Source organism: Athene cunicularia (assembly GCF_003259725.1).
Source record: "Athene cunicularia isolate RWA chromosome 1 unlocalized genomic scaffold, athCun1 chr1_part1, whole genome shotgun sequence".
NCBI classification, from domain to species: Eukaryota; Metazoa; Chordata; class Aves; order Strigiformes; family Strigidae; genus Athene; species Athene cunicularia.
In genome coordinates, this window is record NW_020799091.1 from 121094541 (window position 1) to 121121525 (window position 26985).

A 26985-nucleotide genomic window follows, 5' to 3' on the forward strand; every position below is an offset into this window, starting at 1 on the left:
CCCTGATGAAGAATTAGGAGTTCAGGAAGGGACTTTCTGCTCTAAACCTTCTGCGCTGCTCAGGATGAAGAGCATCTTTCTATATGTGTGTATACATAAGACTCTTAACTCATTTATCACAGTCACAAACTGAAATCCTGTTTTCTGCCCATAGGAGGCCTGAATGTGGAACAAAGTAGGGGATGAAGGAAATCAGTTAGCAACTTAGCAATGTCCAGGGCTGGTACATACATGATTTAGTCCAGTGTAATAGGCATGTAAAGGATCATAAAACCCTACAGCTAGACAGCAGGTTAGCAGATATTATAATTCTGTAAATATAATATATTACATATAAACTGGCAAGAGCTACATATAAACTTCAAGAGCTGCTGTCTCGTAGGATGGACCCCACTTTATGGACAGTGAACAACATAAATTACTTTCAGTCCACAGAAAAAAAAGTCTAAGAAGTGATGGCACCCTGGTTTTGGGTGGAAAGAAAGATCACAGGGCAGTATTACAATTTTAAGTTGGGAATTTCAGAGGTTTATGACAGAGTTGATTGGCTCTCTTCCTTGGTAATTCACTGGTTCCTTTAAAACTTGTTAGTAGCTGATTGATATTCAGCTCTGATCCCTTCCATTCCAAAATGACATACAGAAACAGAAAACTATGCAGAGAGCACCTGGAGAAAAGCTGCTGTTTCATAGCTGCTAGAATGAGAATAAATAACCATCTGTACCAGTTTACACGACTCATACATTTAGGAATTGCAATCAATTTAGGAGTCTGTTTTCCAAGCACTGGGTCATAGCCTTTGGGAGGCTCTCTCAAAAGAAAGCTCTAGTGAGGTGGGGCAAAGAAATTTCTATAGTCTAAAGGAAAAATCTATTTCTTCTGAACCTACAATCAGACTGAGTACCCAGCCAGTCTTTTAAAATATTGAAATAAGATGTAGTAAACACAGGTTTACACATGGATTTCTTTACTATTACTGTAAAGCCAGTTCATACTTTAGCTTGTAAGGCATCAAACCAAAAAGTTAAAGAACTGCTAATATATAGAGGACAATTTATTTGTTTTATTTCCAAAAGATATTTTGGGAAGGTGAGAAGTCACCTCAACATGAGCCACATGAAGATATCTAAGCTAATTTACATACAGAAAAGTGAATTTGCAAATATATTTAAAAGAATATCAATAAAACATTCAGACATATCAATGAAAAAAAATCTTCAATTGTGGTAGTTAAAATAAATACGACTAGAATTAGAAAGCATTTTATCCTTTTTGGACATTATTGCACAGTGATAGAGGATATATTTGAACTTGTTTTATTGTGTGAAATACTTGATGTTTGTGTAACATAATTCTTTTACAGTATCGTAATGCTGATACTCTTACGAAAGAGGACGATGCCATATTTTGAGAGAAACTTATGGAAAAGTAATCATAACAATAATCTGAGAATGAACACATTTAACAGAAATACTGAATATGAACCCAACAAGTAAATTCATCATGGTAGTAAAGTCTCTTTCTTAGTGGTTGACCTTCTAAAGTCATCACTCTTTTCCATTTTTAGAACCGGGGTATTAAAGGTCCTCCCTACCAGCATCTTCCACCATTTGAGCTATTCTGTGATGATCAGTACTCAGGCCCTATGGTAGTAATTTGTGAATTGGAAAAAAAGTGGCTGTTGGTTGAAGAGTGTTTCATTTTAGTTCAGACATAACACTTCTCCCATCTCCCAAAGGTGTGCAACATAGTGTCAAGTGCTTCAAAGTAATGCCTAGAAGTGACTGCCAAAACTAGGATCTCCAAGGCAAGAACAGCAAAGGGAAGACTGATCACAACAGCTTTTCCAGGAAAAACTATGGCATGGGGTCAGTCACGTGCTCCCAAAGGAATAACCTGTTTCCTTTCCCAAGGAAGAAGGCAAAACAGGGAAAAAAGAGAACTATGCAGACTCATCAGCAAGCACAGGTGTTTAAACAGACCTTGTGAGCTATGTTGCCCCCAAATCCAAAGAAATCCTCTGAGAAGTTTCTGTCTATAACCAGTCTTTCATAAAGTGTCTCTCTCCCTCTCCAGTGTCGAATCATTCAAGTTGCTGGTGACAGTCTTTGTGGAAGATTCTGCCCCGCTGTCAGATCAGACACTGAGTTGTAAATAATGTTTTCCTTTTGTACATAAGTAGTATAAGGTTCCACTTCCACTGTGTCATCCTAGAGAAACAAAACCAAAAACTGTAAATATAAGGAGCAGTTTAGTTTGGCGAGACTCTGCAAGCCTTTTGTCTGAACTGAAGAATGTAACTGAGGAATGGTGCTCCCGTATTTACTCCTCTTGGACTCAAGAAAAAAAAAACAACCTCTATTGCTTTTTCTACCAAAGAACCTGTATTGCTGTTTCTGTCAAAGATTTGGAGAGTAAAGCTGAGGTATTGGTTTGCCTGAATCCCTTTCCTTCTACCTGACTTATTTTGGGCTGAAAAAAATTTTATTATGGTCTAATTCTCTAGAAAGAGCAAATAACTTGTTGGAGTCTTGACCATGATTGATTCCTCCATCAATCTACAGTTTCTGTCTACAGAGATGCCAATGAAAATTGTGTGATGTGACAGCAGGAACAGTGGTACTTAACCCATTATTTTACATTAATGCAATTGTGTCTGTCAGCAACATCTGGGAGGTACGGCAACAGAATAGGAGGAATAATAATAATAACTAGAATGGACTAAGTCTTTTCCAAACTCAAACCTGATGCACCTTTTTAAGTGGATAACAAAATTTGAGCCTAATATCTACTGTAGGTGCACAGATATTCGCAATATAGACGTAACATGTCTTGCCTGCATAGAAATGCTGTTATTTATACTTGGTAGCAGAGAACAGAGACACAGAGTTGATGAGTGAATCACTCAGCTATACAGGAAGCTTGGAACAGCAGAGGGAATTCAAGAATACCTTCCAGCTTGCAACTCAGCACTCCCTCCATTGGTTTATAAAATCTTTTGTCTTGAGTATGGTTGGTTCTTTGATTGTGGATTGACCATACAAGATCAAGAGTGGCCTTTAACACTTGCACATTATCACTCTGGACACCAAGAGGGATATTCTTTTTTTTTTTTTTTTCCTGTGTCTGCTAATTTTGTTGTTTAATCCTCTTGTTTACTAATAACTTTCTTAATATTCCCCAGCCCATGATACTGCCTCCCTTCCTGAGTACTGTTTGTCCAGCAGTTGTGGTCAGTGTATGTGATATGACCATAGAGATGTGGTGGGACTCAATCCTTGCTAAGATAAAGGATGGCAGTTGCTGAGCCTTTGCTGTTGGAACTTGCCTCTAATGTTTGCTCCAAATCAAAATTATGGTGATGTTTTGTCCTGAGATACAGCTAAGAGCAAACATACAAGACACGGTAGCACCTGCTGAACACAGAGTAAAAATCTAGTTGTTTTCCTTTATTGACCATCTTTTCAGAGCTACCAGAAGATCTCTGATTTGGTGATGGTTTAATTTGTGTCATTGTCCTTACCTGTGGTGAATGTGTAGGAGCAGTTTCAGGAGGTTTGGTTTTGTGGCACAGTCTGTGAAAAAGAAAACAAGTATTAAAGCAGACTCCTTCCTCAATCTGAGGCTTGGCTGGATCACAGCCTGGTTTCTTTGATCACAAGCTTATGAAACATTTATTTTTCTTGTCAAGAATAAAGCCAAAAGTCTTCTCGTGTCTCTCCTTCCTTGACCTTTGATCCTGAAATTATGGCACCCTGACTTTCTTTAGAGGTCTTTTCTCATGTTTGTGGGAGCTTAAGCACAAAGTAGAAGCAGAAGATTAACATCAGAGTCTGCTGGAAGGATGTACAATTTGCAGTTAGTGAAGTTGTGTTAAACTAATTCTTCAACTCTGATGGAGAATGTTTGGGAGAAAACCAGTGTTGGAATAGGGGAAAAAGGTAACATAGCTGAAATTTTCAATACAGGTGCTAGTTCAGCCTTCCTCTGCACAAATAATTTCTATAGTTTTTCCTTGGAACTTCTTTTTTGTCCAAAGTAAATCCTAAAGGGGCTAAAGTCCTGCTTCACCCAGGGAGCTTTTTCATAACTACAGACACAATCTGTTGTCTTGTCTGTTGATATGGCAGGACAGCACTGGTCAGTCCTCTGGCACTTAATAGAACTTCTTAGGTAGCAGAACCAAACCCCTGATCTAAACAATAGAGACACTGACAGACTCTCACAGTATCTAAAGAACAGCTTTACTCTCCCAGTTCCCTACAAGAATGAAGAGCTCCCCTTTAGCATAGCAGGCAATGCAGTAAGGATCCTTTGCCAACCTCTGCCCCTTTATATTTTACTCAAGTGCAGTGGTGATGTGTGCAATGCACAGTGCCCATAGTATAGAAATGCTTACAGTTAATTCAGATATTCATAGCAGCACAGACTGACAGAATCATATGATTCCAAGACACAAACATTACTTAAAGATTCGTTCTAGCACCAAACAATATTTCCTTAGCTCTCTATCATACATACCTGTCACTGTGGAGCTTAAAACAATAAATGAGAGCCATGGAGGTGATAATGCTCAGGAAACAAGGAATGATGTAGACATGCGGGTTAACGCTTTCATTCCCTAAACAGAAAGAGTTAGCCTTAGTTGTATCTTCTACTGCTCAGTTTCTTTATTATTTTAGTATAGGATTAAAGCTGTTTTAGCACATAAACACATTTTCAGCATGCTTGTGAAATAAATATAATCCCCTTCATCAGAAGTGAAGGTCAGTAATGAAACTTGTCTGAGAAACACAGACGGTGTCTGTGTCAGAGACAAAAGCAGATCCCACAAATCCCCCAGCGGACACGATATTTTTTAACTAAGCCATAGCTGAGCTCCTCTCCAGGACTCAGCACATCTCAGTACTGCAACTCATATATAGTTCTCAAAAGCAACAAAAAACCTGAAAACCCAAATGTCATACAGTGTCAGAGATTCACAACTCAGAATGAAGTGATTTATTTGTTCCCATTGGCCCCACAAGAGTTGGTTCTCTTTCTCTCACCATGATCTGAGGACGAGCCTTTACAGTTGCATCTAAAAATAATTTTGCTGGTATTCTGCTTCCAAGTGATTATTTTAACACTAAGATCATGACTGCTTTGTCTCTGTTTCCAACAATATTTCCACTTACTAAAAGAACATTACGACACTTATGTATCTCCCTCTTAGGGAAGAAACCACTAGGAAATAGTGCCTAGAACACAAAGAAGCTGGTAATGCTTCTGGGCAAGGGCAGTTGGGGATGGTACTCTTGTCTATAAAAGACTTCATTGAAGGATCCTCTAGCTCTATAGATTTTCCTTCCTGGAAGGAACAAGATTGTGCACACAAGGCTAACTGGGGTTTTGAACTCCAAACACACAGAGGGAAGCTTACCCGGGGGACGACAGGCTATGGACTTGCTCTGGTTCCCAGCTGGGTGGGACACAATGCAGGTCGTATTAGTCCTGTTGGCGCTGTGTGCTGTGAACTTGCTGAGAACAGTCACTGTCCCGTTGTCGTGGGCTTCTTCCCTGGGGGTGGAGGTGCTCTCCAGGACCCACGAGATCTGAGCAGGCGGCTTCCCTGCCACTGCCTGGCACACAGGGACCCCGTGGTCATCACAGTACAGGGTCAGCCTCGGGGGGGCTGCAAAGCATCAGGAAGGGGACATGCGTGGAGTTAGTTTGCCTCAGCTGGGGCAGGATCCTCTTGTTCTCTACCCACAACCAACACAGTGAAAAGAGGAGAAGAAGGTTGGAGGTGCCGTCCAGTTACAGCGACATGGGCCAGAGCCACAGGACACAAAGATTGGGCCTCTTTTCTCCTTTTGGACAACTGTCCCCCTTTCAGGTGAGTTACCACAGCCATGTACTGTTAGAGGAGGATTCCCTGGACACTGCAGTAGGGAATTATCCCAAATACAGGGCTGAATCACACTTTTGTCCTAAGCAGCCATCATACATGTGCTTTAAAATGTACTTGAACGCCAGCATAAGAGGAAATGGGGCCGTTCTTACTGTCTGGATAAGAACATCCTGTGTTTGACAGAACACCTCAGCACTTGGAAGTGTTACTCTCCCAGGCTTTAGTTCTCTTAAATTAGTGTATTGATGATTGAGTCTACAGAGTAACCAGAAGCATACACAGAATCCTCTGTTAGTATATTGGATATTGCTTGACACCTCTCATTTCTAACTCGATAGTGGGAAAGGGGGCAGCAGAAAGGAGAAGAGTTTTGGGAAATAAAGAGAAAGGAGAACCAGAGCTCCTATCAATGAAAGGCATGATGGTTTATCCCAGGCAGAAAGCTCTTCTTTCTTACTGCATGCTTCCCCTGGTGCATGGGGTGAGGAGCTTTGTATGTCCAAGCCCAGACATTGTCCTCTGGAGAACTGTAAAATGAGGAAGAAGTCCCTTACCCAGCACAGTCAGGTGGTACGTCTTGTGGAAATTCCCTTCTGTTTTTACTAGTTCGCAGGTGTAATCTCCCTCATGAGCTATTTCCACCTGCCGTATCTCAAGGGTGGGATCTCGATCTGGTCTGAATTTCCAGTTGATTCTGTCACTGCAGTTTGTTCTGTCTGTCTTGTTCTGATCAGCCCTGTACCCCAAGGCGCAGTGCCCTCCAAACTTGGGCATTATTTTCCATGTTACCATAGTTGCATTTGTTTTGGGAGAGCAGGTGAGCACAGGGCTGCTACCTACTGTTGCTGTCTCTGTCACTCTGTTGTTCCCTGAAGGAGAGAAACAAGGAGAAGGACGTGTGAGAAGGTGCCCAGGGATGTCACTCACAGCCTTGGAGTTCTGGTCTGTGCTTCACAAAGACATGTCTACACTTTACACACCAGCATTAGACCCTGTCTGTGCTCATCTGTAAGGTCTGTCATTTTGTATTACAGCTGTGGTTTATGCAACCAGTGGCCTATCACAGCCTGCTCCCTCAATATTCACAACAAATTTCCCACTGGGACTCATCTCAGTGGATAAGACAGATATTGGAGGAAGACCCTACTTCTGCCCATTGTCTTAAGCAGTTCAGCATCCAAACAATGTGTCTCTCTTGGCAAATCCTGCAGTGTTTGCTCACAGGGTTGTGATTACTTACAGGCTGAAAAGATGGAAATTTGACTGTTGGATTTGGCCACGTGACTTTTCTCTGGAACTGTTGCTACCAACAAAGTAAACAACTTTGACTTCTGCATTCATACGAAACCCAACCCTGTGGGCAAAGGCCTTGTCTACACCTCTCAGACATGACAACGGTGTAGATAATAATGGTGGAGCTTCGTGTAGGAGGAAAGGTTTTTGCCTCATGTCTTAGGGCAGTCTTTTCATTATCGAATCTTTGTGAACATTCACACAATGAATATACACAATGTGTACATGTACATAGGCATTAACACTGTGATTGTATTTTTTTTTTTACTGCAGTGGTCCCCACAGGACATGCATGGAAGTCCTACCCATCTTTGTGCCAGGCACGCAGTTACAAAGGTGTAAAATACGCCCACACTCATGTGCATGTTCCTTGCAAGGGTAGGATTGCAAAGAAATTTTATTCAGTTGATGTATCAGCTGTGTTGATGCTCTAATAGTGAGTATGTCTTGTTCTTGAATTCCAGTTTGCATTTGCTTGGAAATGTTCTGGTTTTTCTTTGGGGATTTTTGTGGGTTTTTTTGTTTTGGTTTGGTTTGGTTTTTTTTTTTCTGTTCTATGACAGTCTTTTGGGTTTTAAAAGATTACTCTTGCTTGGAGTCAGGCACCACACCTCCTCTCTTTATCTTTTCATGATCCATGAACTATGTCCTTGAAGCTAGCTATCTGTATGGAAAAGCTTGGACCTAGTCCTCTTGTCCTTTTTGGAGATTATCACATTGGCCATTAAAGGGTGGAGAGCCAAAATAATATTAGGGCTCCTCTGTGTGTTGTGTTTGTTGAAAACAATTTACACCCTCAGGATTGCCTTTAATTTCTTTTAAATTTTTTGGTTTTATTTATGGGTCCCTGAATTTCTTATTAGCCAAGAAACTAATTTGCCCATGTTTTCTTTTTCCACAACCTTTCAGGACTGATACATTTTTGCACATATTGAACATGAGTCAGGCTTTCTTTCTTTATATTGACCAGGTTTGGGACCCTTCATCTGCCTGTGTTTTCAGCTGACACATCCAAGGGGTCAAGTTTCTAACCCTGAGATTCATTTCACTATCTCCTTGACCATTGAAGGCCCTCGACATGATGTCAACTTTGGGACAGTTGGCTCTTTTGCTTTGTTTCTGTCATATTGGGACCTCTTCCTTAATAAAGTGTTCTGTGATGGGGTTTGTTCGCAGTAAAGGTATATATGGGCAAGCACTCAGAGGTGAAAGAAAGATCAACTGTAACTTATATGTGCATTAGCATTGCCTACGCTTACATATGCAGCCCACCCTCCTTCGTAAGACACTTCTGAAACATAGAAAACAAGAATTTCTGAGGCACAGGTTGTAAAACATTATGAAGAGTAGGTGAGGGAATGGGAATTTTGTGTCATTTGGGTCCTACTGAAATTAAAAGCAAACAATCCCCCAAATCCACAATGCATGTACATGTATAAATAACCAACTGAAGAATCACAGAATCACAGAACCATCTTGGTTCGAAAAGCCCTTGAAGCTCCTCCAGTCCAACCATGAACCTCACCCTGACCGTTCCCAACTCCACCAGATCCCTCAGCGCTGGGTCAACCCGACTCTTCAACCCCTCCAGGGATGGGGACTCCCCCCCTGCCCTGGGCAGCCCATTCCAACGCCCAACAACCCCTTCTGCAAAGAAATACTTCCTAAGAGCCAGTCTGACCCTGCCCTGGCACAGCTCTTGGCCTGGTGCTGGTTCCTTGGCTCAAGAGACTCATCCCCCCTCTCTGCACCCTCCTTTCAGGGAGCTGTAGAGGGTGATGAGGTCTCCCCTCAGCCTTTCTTCTCCAGACTAAACCCCTCAGTTCCCTCAGCCGCTCCCCATCAGACCTGTGCTCCAGACCCTGCACCAGCTCCGTTGCCCTTCTCTGGACACGCTCGAGTCATTCAATGGCCTTTTTGTAGTGAGGGGCCCAAAACTGAACACAGGAATCGAGGGGCGGCCTCACCAGTGCCGAGTACAGGGGTCAGATCCTTTCCCTGTCCCTGCTGGCCACGCCAGTGGTGACACAAGCCAGGATGCCATTGGCCTTCTTGGCCCTCTGGGCACACTGCTGGCTCATTATCAATCCCCCCCAGGTCCCTCTCTGACTGGCAGCTTTCCAGCCACTCCTCCCCAAGCCTGTAACGCTGCTGGGGGTTGTTGTGGCCCAAGGGCAGCCCCCGGCATTTGCCCTTAGTGAAACTCCCCCAGTTGGGCTCAGCCCATGGCTCCAGCCTGTCCAGGTCTCTCTGCAGAGCCTCCCTACCCTCGAGCAGATCAACACTCCCACCCAACTGGGTGTCATCTGCAAACTGACTGAGGGTGCACTCGATCCCCTCGTCTAGATCATCAATAAAAATGTTAAACAGGAGTGGCCCCAAAACCGAGCCCTGGGGGACACCACCTGTGACTGGATGCCAACTGGATTTAACTCTGTTCCCCACAACTCTTTGGGCCCGGCCATCCAGACAGTTATTACCCAGCAAAGCGTGTGCCCATCCAAGCTGCAAGCAGCCAGTTTCACCAGGAGAATGCTGTGGGAAACCGTGTCAAAGGCCTTGCTAAAATCAAGGTAGACAACATCCACAGCCTTTCCCTCATCCAATAAGCAGGTCGCTCTGTCATAGAAGGAGATCAGGTTTGTCAGGCAGGACCTGCCTTTCATAAGCCCGTGCTGACTGGGCCTGAGCATCTGGTTGTCCCTCATGTGTTGCATGATGGTGTTTAGGATGAACTGCTCCATCAGCTTCCCATGCACCGAAGTCAAGCTGACAGGCCTGTAATTTCCCAGATCACCCCTTCGACCTTCCTATAGATGGGCGTCACATTGGCTAATTTCCAATCAGTCAGGACCTCCCTGGTCAGCCAGGACTGCTGGTAAATGATAGAAAGTGGCCTGGCGAGCACCCAGCCAGCTCTGTTGCACCCTCGGGTGTATCCCATCCAGTCCAATAGACTTGTGTATGCCTACGTGATGCAGCAGGTCACTGACTGTCTCCTGGATTGCGGGGGGGATTGTTCTCCCAGTCTCTGTCTTCTGGCTGAGGAGGCTGGATTCCCTCAATACAACTAGTCTTGTTATTAAGACTGAGGCAAAGAAGGCATTAAGCACCTCAGCCTTCTCCTCATCTCTTGTTACCATGTTTCCTCCTGCATCTAGCAGGGGATGGAGACTCTCCCTGGTCTTTCTTTTGCTGCTGCAGTACTTATAGAAATATTTCTTGTTATCTTTGACTCCTGAAGCCAGATTAATTTCTAGCTGGGCTTTAGCCCACCTGATTTCCACCCTGTATAGCCTCACAATGTCTTTGTAATCTCTGTGTGTGGCTAGCCCCTTCTTCCAAAGGCTGTAAACTCTCCTTTTCTCCCTGAGTTGCAGCCAAAGCTCCCTGTTCAGCCAGGGTGCTCTTCTCTGCCACTGGCCTCTCTTACAGCACCTGGGGACTGCCTGCTCCTGTGTCATTAAGGCTTCCTTCTTAAAGAGCGCCCAGCCTTCCTGGGCCCCTGGACCCTTCAGGACCATCTCCCAAGGGATCCTGTCAAGCAGGTGTCTAAACAAGACAAAGTCAGCCCTTTGGAAGTCCAGAATGTCAGTTCTGCTTCTCCCTCTCCTGGCCTCTCTAAGAATAGAAAACTCTATTAATTCATGATCGCTGTGCCCTAGTCATCCTCCAGCCGCCACACCATCCACCAGTCCTTCTCTGTTCACAAAGAGGAGATCCAACAGGGCACCTTCTCTGGTTGGTTCTCTCACCATCTGTGTCAGGAAGTTGTCTCCCACACATGCCAGGAATCTCCTGGACTGGTCTCACTCTGCTGTGTTGTATTTCCTGCAGATGTCTGGGAAGTTTAAGTCTCCCACAAGAACAAGGGCAAGCGATCATGTGATTTCACCTAAATGCTTATAAAATATCTCGTCCATCTCTCTGTCCTGGTTGGGTGGCCTGTAGTAGACTCCTACTACAACATCTGCCCTGTTGGCCTTCCTAATGATTCTAATGCAGAGACACTCCACCCTGTCTTCACTACACTTGTACTCAAAGCAATTATAACAGTCCCTAACAGCCACCCCACCACCTCTCCTGCCTTGTCTGTCCCTCCTGAAGAGCTTGTACCCATCAACTGGCACACTCCAGTCATGGGAGACATCCCACCATGTTTCTGTAATAGCCACTACTCATAATTTTCCTGTTTCATCATGGCTACAAGCTCCTCCGGTTTGTTACCCATGCTGTGTGCATTGGTATACAGGCACTTCAGATGGGCTGATGTTTTGCCCCCTCCCCCCTCCAAATCCAGTTTTAAGCTCTGTCAATGAGCCCAGCTAACTCCTGCCCCAGATCCTCTTCCCTCTCCAGGACAGGTGCATTCTGTCTAATGTCAAAATGTCAGGTGCCCTGTATACCAACCCATGATTGAAGAATCCAAAGCCCTGACAGTGACACCAGTCTTGGAGCCACTCGTTCATCTGCTGAATTCTCCTGTAATCTTCCTCATCCATCCCCCCCAACCAAAGGGATGGAGGAGAACACAATTTGTGCCCCCGACCCCTTAAGCAGTTTTCCCAACGACCTGAAGTCTCTCTTCATTGCTTTAGGCCTTCTCCTGGTGATGTCATCACTACCTACCTGAAAAACCAGGAGAGGGTAGTAATTCTTGGGTCTCACTAGGGTGGGGAGTGTTGCTGTGAGGTCCTTGATGCGGGCCCCAGGGAGGCAGCAGACTTCCCTATGAAGTGGGTCTGGTCTGCATATGGGGCCTTCGACACCCCTTAGAGTGACAATGACTCTTCTGGGGTTCTTTTCAGAGCTGGCTTTAATACCTGGTCTGAAATGACCTGGCCTTGGTGGACCTTGGTCATCTTCATTTGTCTCATTTTCTTCCTCCTTCTCTTCTTTGTTCAAAAGTTCCAGGGCCCAGAATCTATTGTGAAGGGGCACCATGGAGGGTGAGGGTGAGGGAGGCTGGGAGAGGATTTTCCTCTCATCAGTGACACTGCCAAAGAAGTGGTGCAACTCATCATCCACAAAAGCTGTAAAACACACTATATCAACTGCGTTAAAAAAAACAGAGCAAAGTCTTTCCCCATTTTTTTTTCAATTGCAGTAATCTTAGCATGATAACAGTAATCAGGACATTTTTGTAACACAAATGAAAACTCCTCAAGTGAGCTTGTTTTTTCCTGAGAGAGGATATGTCCATTTTCAAACATAAAAGTGGGATCTGTCAGTGCATTGGAATGTGCATTCAATGAACTGGAATAGAGCTTGAGAACCTCCTCAGACATGGCTTAAAATCTTCTTCAACATCAAGGAGAGACAATGAGGGAAGGCATAATATTATTTGCATTACAATTAGATGAACTTTAGTGGCCAGAGTCAAATTGGAGGACCTCAGTCTAAAGGCTTCCTACTATACGCACATCTCAGGTGAGTCTCCAAGGTGAAACCTGCTCATGATGGAGTTACATCCACAATCAAAATAGGATGGTTCAGCCTGGAGCTGTACAGAACTTCTGGAACCTGACTTGCCTATTTTCTATGTCAGTGTGACAGACAGCACGTGCTCCTGGGCTCCTGAACTCCTCTCCTTCTGGCTAACAGAAAAAAATGATGGCTGTATTTCCAGAGTCCACTCATTTGTGAAGAATAAGCCTGAAAATGAGAAGTTATTTACAATAAATGTGTAGCTATACAATCCTTCACATCATCCCTTGTGTGTGCAGTGAAACAGTTAACAGTACTGACATTTAATTATCATCCTACAGTTATGTCTGCACTACGATGAGCTTGATAGCTCACACCTCTTCAAATGTCTTGTTCTCTGCAGGTCCACAGAGAGTGAGGCCTTCACTGCACTGGTTATCCCCTTTTTCAGCTACAGCAAGCTGTCAGTTCAGCTCAGCGATAACACAGGATTTCACCTTAAGAGAAGCAGCAGTGCAACACACTGGCTTGTTTCCAAACCTTTGGTTGAACAGATAAACGCTGATGTGTATGGCATATATGCCCTAATGCACGGGTCATAAACCAGTCATCTACCACAGAGGAAATTTTAGTGAGTGACTTTTAGCCATGTTACTGCATGAAAGCACCATTCCAGAAAACAGTGGTGCAGTGACAGGTCTGAATTAAAACACCGGCAGCACTGAACATTTCCTCTTTAACAGAAGGGAATAGTTTTGTTTGCTTATTTCTCCTGTAGAGCAGACGCATACTCTTTAGGTTTAGTGAAATTCTCGGAGGGAAGGGGAGGTTGTGCCTTCCCTCAGAGTGCCTGAGTACATACCCGGGAGTGCAGACTCTGGCAGGCAGCATAAGGAGGGCAAAGAAAGCAGATGGGGAGACCCTGGCAAAGGGCTTAGTTGGAGCAGTCCCACAAGAAGTCATGGAAGTGATGGAAAAATGAGTTTAGGAGAGATCATGTGGAATCTGTGCAGCCTGACAAGTCACCAAAAGCTACTGGGTTACAGAGAGCAGGGGAGAGTTATTTTTAGGCCTTTTTTTAAAAATTATTATTAGTAATATAGGCAGCAATTCTGTGTTCCCCAAAGAGCTATCACTTTCTAGCATATTGGTTTATGTTCTACTAAAAGATACTTTTAGAGACTAGATGGCTTTTGGTGTGCTCACTAGAAAGAGAAAGCAGAGCACGTCCAACTTCAGCCCACCATGAGGTCCCATCAGCACCTCCAAATTAAATGAAATGCTATCACTGACCAAGAGGGACAGGATAGAGATGAGGATAGTTTCTATTTAAAGAACTGCCTTTGTGCTAGTGGTTCCCATAGCTATTAACAGATTAATTTCTGAGAATATCCATTTTGGACTGCTTTTAAATAAAGGTGAAAACCATCAAGTCTTGACATTTATTAAACTATATTTTAGGTTGAAATAGAAAGAAAGGCAAATCACCTTTTCATCGGAAACTGTTATGAAGTGGCTAACACTATTCTTTATGGTTTGGAAGCTTCTCATCAAGTATTACCCAGGCCCAGTCCTATTTTGCTTGTGAGTGACAAGATTTTAGCTCACACAGTCAGAACCTTAAATTATCTGAACTTAGCACTATGCTCTGTGGTAAAAGATGCATGTTAAAAGGTGCAGAGCTCTCTTTTAACATGGGCTTTCTTGGGAGAATAGCAAGCATACTGGAAGATTTCTGCACCACATGGTAATGTGAGTGAGCATCTACAGAAATGGAAGCACATGATAATCCACACAGCTGTCAAACAGGGCTGGTGAGAAAATGCCCAGCAGAACTATCAGCCTGGCTATGCTGGTGTTGGGGCTCAGTCTAGGAGGTGTCCACAGCACTCTGCCATCACAACATGCTTCCACGCCACACCGAACCAGAAAAGGATCAAAATAGGTGCAGGATCTGCAGTTACACCATGCTCCCTTACCATTTTTTTTTTCTTTCTCTGCCTTCAACACAAAGACAGTCAGAGTTTTAGACAGTTCTTGGGAGAAGGCAAACAGGCTAACAGGGTCATTATATAGAATAAGACTTCCTCCTAATGATATATGTCTGTTCTACAGAGATAGAAACATATTCTCTGCTCCGCCTTAAGAGCAGGTCTTCAAAGTCATTTCAGAAATAAAAATTAACCAAACCTGTCAGGATTTTTGGCATACGCATTCTTCCTCTGTAAAAGAAGTTAAAGATCAGGTTTCCAGCAGCATGCATGAGAAAAGAAGCAAAGCAAGGAAGAAAGTACACAATTAATATTTACACTGATGCCACTTACCTGTACTGTAGCAATGAAAGAGGGCAGTAAAGTGAAAGCAGTTTAATTTTGTTAGGTTTATAAGGCTTCTTTACAATACTAGGAAAGTGTATGTAAGGATAGGATAAACAAGAAGATTTTTTAATTTATTAATCTACCACCTGGGGAAAAAAAACCCTCCTGCCTTGCTGAAAGCCTTCTAAATTAAAAACAAGATACAGGGGAATTGAGAATCCTTCTGCGAATTTATCGTAAACCTAAAATTGTACTTAAACGTAATTCAGCAGATTTTAAGCTGACAGATGTGTCTCATCATTTTAAGTGAATTGTACCTGATTCATTCAGAATATGACAGAAAGGCATAGCAGAAAGCACCACTTCCACTCCCTCTTTCTTTCCAGTCTTGAAGTACACAAGCCATTGGTTTGGGGAACTTGTACATTGCAATGGGCAGCTTAGGAGACATAGAGTTGAAAGACAAGTAAAATGATACTGCTTTAACAGATAAGTGAAAGTGTGAATGGTTAAATATGCACATTGTCATGCCTGTACAACCTTCGTTAACATTATCCAAGGAAACCCCAGGCCCCAGCACAGAGGCTGTTTGAATGCTTAGGTTTGCTTAGTCATTTTTAGATGAGGTCAGCCATACTGGTGACATGACTAGGAGCTCTGAGGCTCTAGACAGTGTTAAGCTGGGAGATGAAACACTTTGTTGTCCAATTTTCAGAGACATTCAGAGAACATACATCCAAAAGCCATCACGAGACAAAAGGCTTCTTTCAGTTCCTCTCTTGGTAAATTCATTTGAGTTTAAAACACACACCTCACATTTCCCTGAAGTTACAGTTAAGCAGAAAAAAACTCGTCATTTAAAACCACTTCCAGTGTGTCGTGATTGAGAGACGGGACACAGCTTGATACACAGTGTCCAGTGTATCACAGAATACTGCTGACAATCCAATTAAGGAAACAAGTATTTGTGGGGCTGGTGGGTAATTTGTGTATCAGCAAATGGTGTGACTAGATAGCACTTTTCTCCTTCAGCCATGCTTGGAAAGATTAATTGTTGAATCCTGGCAGTACCGAGCAGCAGGAAGCTAAGGATCATTTCCTTTAGTTAATAAAAATGGGAAGTGGATGGCTTCAGTGAAATACTATCCCCACCTAATTTTCCTCTTCTACCAGCAGAAAAAAATTTCCAGAATTACACTCTAATTTCCGTGTTGTACAGCTGGAGTAACTAAGACATTACAGCACTGTACGGTGTAGTGTAGTGCGGGCAATATTGCAGCTACACCTCCTATCAGCCTGCAGGAGCTAGGTCTAGGTTTGGAAATGTCTTCACCCAAAGGATACTTAATCATCAAAAAGAAAAAGCAAAAGGTTTTAAAGGAATCCTTAAGTAATTAAAATGCAGTGAACTGTGTTCATTTTGCAAGTTCAAAAACTTTTCCGAAGAACACAGTTAAGTAGAAGGAAAAGTGGTTAAGCTGGAATGGTTCATTCACCTAGATTCCAGAATACAGTGAGATTTCAGACAATATTATTAAGGTAAAACCAACTGTAGTTTTCTCAAAAAGGCTAATAGCAATGCTTTGACTAATAATTTGAAGTTGATGCTCATTAAGACTATTATTATAATGTTGTGAATGTTCAGGAACTGGGCAAAGGCCAGCCGAGGTTACAGAATTCCAGCTCTGAATAAGGGGATAGAGAAACACAACAAAGTCAGGTCTGGTGCCTCTGAGGAAGACTTTGACAAAGTTTTTACACAACTTGACAAAGTTAATTACACAAAACTTAGGTTTTCTAGTTCTTTGGATGCTCCAGCTGAACTTTCAACTGCCTCTTTAGTATATCTGCTTGAAAGGTTTGGGGAGGGGTTGAATGTATTTGGAATAGTTTGTGAAAAACTCATCTGTCAGTATAAATCATGTTGGTTCACTTCAGTTGTCCTTCCAGATTAGTTTGAAAGCAGTACTTTGATTTTCTCCTCACAGCTCACAGAATGCCACTAAAACCATTACAGAGCCCAAGAAAAGAGCAACTTGGGGTTCCACCAGAGACTCAGAGATTTCGACCCCTAAAGTTTAATGGTAGAGAGGAAATGGGTGAGGTTGTAAATGGAAGCTGGCTTGTACTACAGTTATGGCTATTATTCCTATTAACTCATAAATTGTTGCATCTAGGAGATTTTGAAAAATGTTATTTATTTGTAACAGGTCTTCTTGCCCTTGTACTTGTGGGAGACTTTAACTTCCCAGATCTGCTGGAAATACAACACAGCAGAGAGGGACCAGTCCCGGAGATTCCTGGCATGTGTGGGAGAGAACTTCCTGACACAGCTGGTGAGAGAGCCAACCAGAGAAGGTGCCCTGTTGGATCTCCTCTTTGTGAACAGAGAAGGGCTGGTGGGTGATGTGGCGGTTGGAGGCCGACTTGGGCACAGCAATCATGAATTAATAGAGTTTTCTATTCTTAGAGAGGCCAGGAGAGGGAGAAGCAGAACTGACATTCTGGACTTCCAAAGGGCTGACCGACTTGTTTAGACAACTGCTTGAAAGGATCCCCTGGGAGATGGTCCTGAAGGGTCCAGGGGCCCAGGAAGGCTGGGTGCTCTTTAAGAAGGAAGCCTTCATGACACAGGAGCAGGCAGTCCCCAGGTGCTGTAAGAGAGGCCAGTGGCAGAGAAGAGCACCCTGGCTGAACAGGGAGCTTTGGCTGCAACTCAGGGAGAAAAGGAGAGTTTACAGCCTTTGGAAGAAGGGGCTAGCCACACACAGTGATTACAAAGACATTGTGAGGCTATGCAGGGTGGAAATCAGGAGGGCTAAAGCCCAGCTAGAAATTAATTTGACCTCAGCAATCAAGGATAACAAGAAAAGTTTCTGTAAGTATGTCAGTAGCAAAAGAAAGTCCAGGAAGACTCATCCCCTGCTAGATGCAGGAGGAAATATGGTAACAAGTGATGAGGAGAAGGCTGAGATGTTTAATGCCTTCTTTGCCTCAGTCTTTAATAACAAGATTAGCTGTATTGACGAAATCCAGCCTCCCAGAAGACAGAGACTGGGAGAACGACCCCCCTGCAATCCAGGAGACATTCAGTGACCTGCTGCATCACACGGACACACACAAGTCTATGGGACCAGATGGGATACACCCGAGGGTGCAGACAGAGCTGGCTGGGTGCTCGCCAGGCCACTTTCTATCATTTACCAGCAGTCCTGGCTGACCAGGGAGGTCCTGACTGATTGGAAATTGGCCAATGTGACGCCCATCTATAAGAAGGGTCACAAGGATGATCCAGGAAATTACAGGTTTGTCAGCTTGACTTCGGTGCCTGGGAAGCTGATGGAGCAGCTCCTCCTAAACACCATCATGCAACACATGAGGGACAACCAGATGCTCAGGCCCAGTCAGCACGGGCTTATGAAAGGCAGGTCCTGCCTGACAAACCTGATCTCCTTCTATGACAGAGCGACCTGCTTATTGGATGAGGGAAAGACTGTGGATGTAATTTACCTTGACTTTAGCAAGGCTTTTGACACTGTTTCCCACAGCATTCTCCTGGTGAAACTGGCTGCTTGCAGCTTGGATGGGCACACGCTTTGCTGGGTAAAAACTGTCTGGACAGCCGGGCCCAGAGAGTTGTGGTGAACGGAGTTAAATCCAGTTGGCAGCTGGTCATGAGTGGTGTCCCCCAGGGCTCGGTGTTGGGGCCACTCCTGTTTTAACATCTTTATTGATGATCTAGACGAGGGGATCGAGTGCACCCTCAGTCAGTTTGCAGATGACACCCAGTTGGGTGGGAGTGTTGATCTGCTCGAGGGTAGGGAGGCTCTGCAGAGAGACCTGGACAGGCTGGAGCCATGGGCTGAGCCCAACTGGGGGAGTTTCCATAAGGCCAAATGCCGGGGGCTGCCCTTGGGCCACAACAACCCCCAGCAGCGCTACAGGCTTGGGGAGGAGTGGCTGGAGAGCTGCCAGTCAGAGAGGGACCTGGGGGGGATTGATAATGAGCCAGCAGTGTGCCCAGGGGGCCAAGAAGGCCAATGGCATCCTGGCTTGTGTCAGCAATAGCGTGGCCAGCAGGGACAGGGAAGGGATCTGACCCCTGTACTCGGCACTGGTGAGGTCGCCCCTCGATTCCTGGGTTCAATTTTGGGCCCCTCACCCCAAAAAGGCCATTGAATGACTCGAGCGTGTCCAGAGAAGGGCAACGGAGCTGGTGCAGGGTCTGGAGCACAGGTCTGATGAGGAGCGGCTGAGGGAACTGGGGGATTTAGTCTGGAGAGGAGGAGGCTGAGGGGAGACGTCATCACCCTGTACAGCTCCCTGAAAGGAGGTTGCAGAGAGCTGGGTTTGAGCTTCTTTAGCCTAGTAGTAAGCGACAGGACAAGAGGGAATGGACTCAAGTTGCACCAGGGAAAGTTTAGACTAGATGTCAGGAAGTATTTCTTTACAGAGCAGGTTGTTAGGCATTGTTATGGGCTGCCCAGGGAGGTGGTGGAGTCCCCATCCCTGTAGGTGTTTAAGAGTCGGGTCGATTTAGAGCTTAAGGATGTGCTGTATTTGGGAACTATGCTAGCTGAATGGTTGGACTAGATGATCTCCAGGGTCCTTTCCAACCTAGATGATTTTGTGTGATTCTGTGTGACACTGATTTAGTCATTTCTCCTGTTTCTGAATCTTTCTCACCGTAAAAAGAGAACAAAAGACTTTAAACCCAGGAAAATTTTATTCTGTAGCCACTAAAATTTTCAGGGGAATAACTGCAAAACAGCTACGGAGCTTGAAGTGCTTTTGGTTGCTTTCAAATAGGAAAGTTTTCCAGCCTCTGTTATCCTTTATAGCAGTTTTAACCCACAGTAGAACTTTCCCTTGCCCCCCAAATGACTCAAGTTCCATGACAGCCTCTTCAGAACTTCAGCTGTAAAGAGTTTTTCGCAGTGTAAAGAGACTGCTTGACTTTCTTAGGCATAATCCTGTTGTGTCTTTACTTCTTACAGTAACAATCTACCACAACATCTCCCCCACCACACTGCAGATTGCAACATATCGAACTTAGGGGTATAATGAACTGAAACAATGGTCATACCACAAGCAAATGACTAACTGTATCTTGGAATGAATATATTATGTGAGTCATAGCAAGTCATAATCAAAAAGGCAGTACCGGACGCTTGGAAGAGGCCACATAGAACAGGCTGAGCTCTGCATCTGGTTTCCCCTTCTCCTGCCACAGAGTGCCTGTGACACTTAGCAAAGCTTGTCTGGAATGAAGTCAAAGACAAACAAATAGAAGTGCTTTGTACTAGGGTAGAGATAGCTGTGACTCTGGAAACATAGCCACAACAGCACAGGGCAGAGTAGTCAGATTAATTTTCATTATAGAAATACATGAACTAGCTGGCCTAAGCTCATCTGACTGTTTCTTGAAGCTGCAATCACAGCTCTATCAGCATGGACACATCTTTAAAAGGACACAAGAAGAGACATCCCTTTATTGTTAGTTTCCCACTCACACTCTTTTATCTATACTCATCATTATTCCTTGAAAAGATCTCCTATTCCCATTTCATTCTATTTAGGCTTTTTTCCTATCTTCTGAAATTCCTCTCTTTGTCATACTCAAATTCTTTTGTTCTCCTTTTAACACATTTTTTGCTGCCACCGTTACTGTATCGCAGTATAAACCTCTTTCCTGCTGTCGCATACGAGCTGAAATAGCAACCTTAAAACACAGCCACAAAAATACACTTTGTTATTGTAGATGGCTGGTTTTCCAGTATGAAGTGTCTGCATCATGGCTGAAATTTTTTTTAGACTGCAAACTGTAATATGACTTTGTACGTTGTGGAGAGGTGAGCGCACTGACAGAACTTAATAATGAAACAAAGGTTTCAGTCTTCAAAGGAATATACCTTTGCAGTTGCCAGCTCCTAGTTTTTAATTTTCCTATGATCTTTTAATTCTCTTTAGCTTTCTCCAGTACTCTTTCAAGCAGTCGTTCAAGGCAGCTGACTTTGAAGGCAAAGGAAGGATGTAAAATCTCACCTAGTTAGAGATAGTTTGTCCTCTTGAAAATCATAAATTAAGCTGAAGAACAATGAAGAACAATGAAGAACAAGGGCAATGAGGTAAAAATGATGGATAAAGAATTGGATGAAGGAGAGAAAGCAAAAGGCAGTGTTAAAAGGAGGTGTCAGGTTCAAGGTAGCTTGATAAGGATGTTTCTTAGCAGACGATTTTTGCAGTAATTCTGTTTAAAGATTTTACTAATGACATTGGCATTTGTATCAGGAGTGTGTGAAGAGATTTGTTGAAATCAGGAGCAATATAACATTATTAATACACAAATGAAAATGTCACGCAGAAAGAAAACCTTGATGAGCAGAAAGGTAGATGTGTGCTGAAATTAAACAGCTCAAAATGTGATAGCAGTAATAATAGGTAATACAACAAATTTAGGCTGAAAAGTAGAATAGAGAATCTTGCCTCAATCAGAATTAAAACTAGCCCTTAGATAAGATGGGTTCTTTTTTTGGTGCCTAGATTGTTTATGAAAAGTGTTTCATGATACAATGCATTCAAAAAAAAGGAGATTTGATGCAGTGATGTAGGGATTCTCTTTGAGGTTTTGTTTCTACCTTCACATATATGGGCTGTGTGTCCAAGATTTCACAGAAAAAAAGGATGGGGACACTTCTTTAATGAAGGAATTATTGTTTAAATGTTGTATTAGAGTCATGCAGCTTGCAGAACAAACACCATCAGCCAAATCCTCAACTGATACTAAATCGTCACTAAACTTAACACGCTGTCACATGTTGTCAGTCAGGCTATAAAATTTGTGTATTACATTTATTATAGAAGCTTCTGTGTGCAAAGTAATTAGATCTTTGTCCTTGCAGAATGTGAGCGGGAATGGATGAGGGGAAAAGGGAACTACACTGGATGCCAAAGGGTCTTGTGTAGTAGTTCTTTCAGAGCAGCACTGGGACACCATGTGTAATGAAGAGTAAAAGCCCCCCACTTCTCAGTATAGAACCAGCTACAGAATGTTTTATATTCTGTTCTGCGTGTTGAACTTGCCTTTTACTCTCTTCCTCATGAGAAGAAAACAAGTTGTACCCTTTGTTTATGCTCAAGTGGTGTTTTCCTGCTATTCTAGATAAAAATAGTTAATTGACTGCAAACTGTAAGTTGTATGCCCACTTCTTCATGCTTTGCAGAAAGCAGACAAGGGACTGCTGTGGAAACACACTTAGAACCTCCCTTTTATATAGTTAAAGTCTCAGTCATACCTTGTCTAGTGCTCAGATTTAGCATAATACTTCTCTTCCTACCATTTTCTTACTCAATACAAAGATAAGGCAGCATAAGATGATCCACTACACTTTTTTCTTATGAACAATTGTACCTTTAAATACAAATTATATCAACTGTGAGTTTAAGTAGTATGTACTTCTACAAGTGCATTACCAATTAAAGGAAAGCTGCTTTCTGGTCATAGAGTATGTGGTCAAATTGCAAGACTGAACTTCTTCGTTTCTATGATTTTGAAACTAGACACATCCAGACATTGTGTTTGGACCACAGCAAAGTAAAATGTTAATGTCACAAGGATATGCTTTGAAGATTGTACTAGAGCAATGTAGGTGTGTAAGAAAAATTGTCCTTAATTTAATAGTGCAGAATTCTGTTTAAGCATTTGGGGAAGAAAAACAGGATGTTTGGATACAGCTGTTTTGATGGTCAAAGAAGTCAGAATGATTCCAGCATACAGACCCAAAGAAATAGTGAAATGGAGACACATATAAGTTTACCAGAATAGTTTATTAGGCTCTGATTTTTTGTATCTGGAGCAAGATTCCACAGTAAACTAGAATAGGAAGCAGCAAAGACAGGAGCACTTGAGCCCCCTAGGAGGCAGAAGGTAAGAAGGCAATAAAACACTAGTACACTAGTGAAAGAGAATTTGCAAGTTATATTAAGGAAAGAAAACAAATGAAAGCAGTAGCTTTCGAGAAAGTTCTGTATGAAGGTAAACTTGAACTCTAGCCAGGTTGCTCTGTAAATCTACTTCATTTTTATTCACCTCATACACTCTCATTCCAGCAGTGATGCAATGCCACTGAGTTCAATTTTTTACTTTTGATAAAACTGAACAACCATAGAGAATCACATCTAATTACTGCCTGCATTTCTTGCATCTTCCTCTGAAGCACTCGGTCATATCTATTGTCACAGGATACAACTGCAGATGCAGGACTTACACAGTCCAACGTTGCAAATGTTAATCCAATAAATAGAGATTTGTTGCTTGAACCTCTGATGGAGGATCTTGCGTTCCTTTTCCCCTTTCCTTTGTAGTATGTCCACAACCACCTGAAGTGTCCTGTCTGCTTAGTTAAACTAGAGAAGTCTTCAGAGTGTTACCAAAAAAGATTTTGAGTCTTTTCCACTGTCACAGAAGGATTGTTAGTACAGACTGTTAGTACAGACTGGCAGCTTCAGTAGCATATTATCCAACTCTACTTGGGGGCAGATCTAGATACAACAACCCTGAAATGACCTCAGCCTTGCTTCTGAGCTGCCCCTTCTGCTGTTGTAAAAACTAACCAAACCACACAAAACAACAAGCTAAGGAAATGTTAATGAAAATGCTAATGCAGATAAAGCCTGCTTACACACAACTGTTTCTGCATGACCTGTTTTCATTCAGAGTGGCTTGCTCTGGTCTTCAGAAGGGGGGGACGCAATGGATCAGCTTGACCTATTTAGACTGTGATCTCTGAAGAAAAAAACCTTGTCACTACATCTTGCTCAGAACAAGCCACCCTGGTCTTGAAGGAAAGAAGTTTAAGGGCGCTAAAAACTTACCATCAAATGTGTGATGATTTTACCGGGAGGGGGGGGGAACGTTCAACCATGAAATTAGATTTTACTTGAACATCTTCTTCTGTGTTCTTTGAAGGGGAATATCGTTGATCACCAAGACACCAAGAAGTTAAAATCCAATTACATTTTGGGTGAAAAAAAAAACCCACAACCTTTTGGCATTGATTTTTTTTTTTTAATATTTCCAGCAAAGTCAATTTTTAAAAAGAATTTTTGCCAGTAGGATTCCCTTTTATCGCCCCCATTTTCTTCAAGGTTTTGTGACAGGTTTTGTGACTCCTTTACTTTTTGGGCAGCTGTATTCGAAAAAGTAGACTGTCTCTGATGCTACCATAATCTCTCTGTATGACCCTGAGCAGGTTCCTCAGTATTTTTCTAAGATGATAGCTCTTTAACTAGAGAAGAGAGACAAGTTTTTTACCTCCAGTGCACCTGTTGTGAGGTTACTGATGCAAAGTTTAATCATGTTTCCATTTTTTCCAATGGGTAGCGCCGAGCTAACCATTTTGGATCCCTCATTTCATCAGCTAAACACACTGGCAGGTGTTCCCTCACTGCCAACAATGACTGCATCCATTATGCTTTAAAATATCACCAAGGAGCCATTTTTGTCTTCTGGCCAAGTGAATTGGAATAATTCATGTCCATGCAGTTTAGTTCTACCTGTCTATAATACGGACACATGCACATTACATATTATTCAGAGATATCCCATTTAATTTGGATCTCACAGACCTAGCTGCCTTCTATCTCTGTATATAGATAGTTTAAGTTTCTGGAACTGCTGCTCAAATCCCTAGTTCCATTAACAAGTCCCCAGACTGCTGCATGGCGTCTGGAAGAGCACAAGCTGTAGAAATGCAAATGAACAAACAGTATGTGGGAGATGTTAATTGCTGTAGTTAAATATATTAAAACTAAGTCAACTACACTAAAAGACGGGGTTAGAAAGGCTTAGGAGTGCCACTGTCTTTGATACAAAAGCCTTTCCCACTCTTGATACGGACCATGACCATTAGGCTCAGAATGAAATTCCAGAAACTGCTCCCTGCTGTCAGTGCACCAGTGATCTTCCACCACTCCTCAGAAAGACTAAGAGATCCTTGCCCTATTTCAGAGTATCTGCACCCTCTCTTCAGCAGAAACCACATGGCAAAAAGTTTCAAGCTCACAGACACTTTCCCAGGCATATTTTTAATATGCTAAATGGATCAGTTTCTCAGATGATGTGGATTTAGAGATCTGAGTAAAAAGGCTGTCTGTGACAAACGGTACATTCCCAGTTAAGGGTCACTAAATAACTGCCTACATGGAAGTCACGGGGATAATGCCGATCAGCCTTCTGACCACTGTGAAAAGAAGAGCAGGAGTGGATATTGGGGAAACACGTTTTAGTTGTGCTCCATAACTTTTAGCAATTAAAGAAAATCACAGCATGATGAATAGCTTTTATACAAAGAAAATATCTGTGCACATTTCACTTTCTTTTCCATCCCAACAGCTGATTGGCCCCAGTTAGACTCACCTACTGTTCTCGCGACCTTGGTGATGGTGAGCAGCACAAAAACACACACAGTCTTCCCAGCAATCTTCATGGCAGCTCCTGCTTTCATGGCTCAGGCAGCTCCCTCACTCCATCCATCCCGTCACCAACCTCGCTGTGGTCATGAGGAGTATTTCTCGCCTGCCAGTGCATCCTCAGCAACCACCATCAGTGTTTTTCCTCCCCTTTCCCACTTCTCTCCTCTAGCTGTGAGTTCTCCTGATCGACTGGCTCCTCAAAGCTGGAGAGGTTCCTCCTTCTGACTTTTGAGAGCACTAGGCTTCCTGTGCTGAGAGCCCAGGCGAACGCTGAGGAAACCGACTGAACAACTCTGCCTTCCGTTCATTGGCTCTCCTCAGGAGGCTGATGAGTGGAGATAAACCCTGCAGCAGAGCTCAGAGGGGGTAAAAGTGGAGGAGATTATTCAGGGCTGAGTTTAGTATCAAAAAGGAAATCTTAGTCTTGGGAAGCTAGAGAGAAACTTCTTCATATTTGTCGCTACTACTACAACTACGACTACTACTGCTACTTCTTTGTCACTTTTTTGACACTGCCTCCAAGAAAATTGCTCCTCATGTCTCCCTCAAAAAAATAAACAGTCTCAAGTCTTCTCTGTAAGTGGCATTCTTAATGATTTCTCCCTTCAGTAGCTACTGGCAGCATAGTTCTCATCTTGAACAAGAAGGCTTTCCAGGCCCTGGGGGAAAAAAATGAGTTTTGAGGGGGAAGAAAAGCCTATTTTACATACTTTTCCACAGAAATAATAAAGAAATTGAAGCTGGCTCACATCTTTCACTGAAAAAGTGTTTTTTTCAGGATGCTGGTTTGTGGGGTTCTTTTAAATAATACTATACCTGTTTCCCCACTTCCTCACTGATCTAGTAATTTCAGATTCGGGCTTTCTTTCCCTTTCTTAAGCCACAGCACTTCCCTAGCACAGTTTTGTGGGCCAGCAATAGAGAAAAGACCTCAGCTGTTGAAAGCTACATGTCAGAATAATTACCACTGAGGACAGAGACATAAGAGGTAAAGACAGAAAACAGATCAAAGTTGGCAGGAAATCGAACTGCTCAGGAGCTAGGACTGCATACCACGTTTAAGCATCGGCAAGCTCTACTGATGACTGTAGTCTGATGTTCTGGTAATTTGGTTCAAAAATGGTCTGCATTGATGTTCACTGGCACAGAGCAGTGTGAATTAAGGTCCTGTGCAAAATTAGTAAAACCAGACTAACCATGATCATATAAAGAAAATCAAGTGAGACAGAAATTCAGCTGGATCATCTCGGTCCCAGGATTATTTTATTAACTAGAGTTTTGTGTGCGAAGATGTTCTGTATATTTTTCCCCACTTGATTTTTTAAACTAAATTCAACATTTTGAACCTCCTCCACACTGTTCTGAGGTTTTTGATATGTTATTCACAATAACATTGTTTTATTTTCTGAGTATTTACTATTGATCTAGGAATTAGTAACACTTGTGAATAGGTATCATAGCTATGTTTTAGGCAAAGGCATGGGAGAGGAAGAAGAGATATTTATGCAAGTAGAGATTAAGATACAAGTCTGGAAAGAGAAGTAGGCAACATATAAGCAGTATGAGGCCTCAAATGGAAAA

At 42.9% G+C, this 26985-nt stretch overlaps 1 protein-coding gene across 1 annotated transcript; it reads right to left on the reverse strand.

Annotated features, from left to right (window-relative positions):
- Positions 1-1873: 1873 nt before the first annotated feature.
- LOC113482354 (cell surface glycoprotein CD200 receptor 1-A-like) lies at positions 1874-25481 on the reverse strand. Its single transcript, XM_026852912.1, has 6 exons — positions 25349-25481; positions 6448-6762; positions 5423-5674; positions 4522-4621; positions 3524-3575; positions 1874-2210 (listed from the first exon to the last, which is right to left on the reverse strand). The coding sequence occupies exons 1-6, from the start codon at positions 25434-25436 to the stop codon at positions 2088-2090; spliced, it is 930 nt and encodes a 309-aa protein (XP_026708713.1). The 5' UTR covers positions 25437-25481; the 3' UTR covers positions 1874-2087.
- Between the last annotated feature and the right edge of the window lie 1504 nt (positions 25482-26985).

What these genes read in the sequence shown, in the direction of transcription:
- LOC113482354 (XM_026852912.1), bottom strand. Translation starts at nt 25,436, where the DNA reads ATGAAAGCAGGAGCTGCCATGAAGATTGCTGGGAAGACTGTGTGTGTT. An exon ending in CAAGGTCGCGAGAACAGTAG is followed by an intron (nt 6,763 to 25,348) that starts GTGAGTCTAACT and finishes TCTCTCCTTCAG; the next exon opens with GGAACAACAGAGTGACAGAG. An exon ending in TTTAAGCTCCACAGTGACAG is followed by an intron (nt 3,576 to 4,521) that starts GTATGTATGATA and finishes TCTTTTTCACAG; the next exon opens with ACTGTGCCACAAAACCAAAC.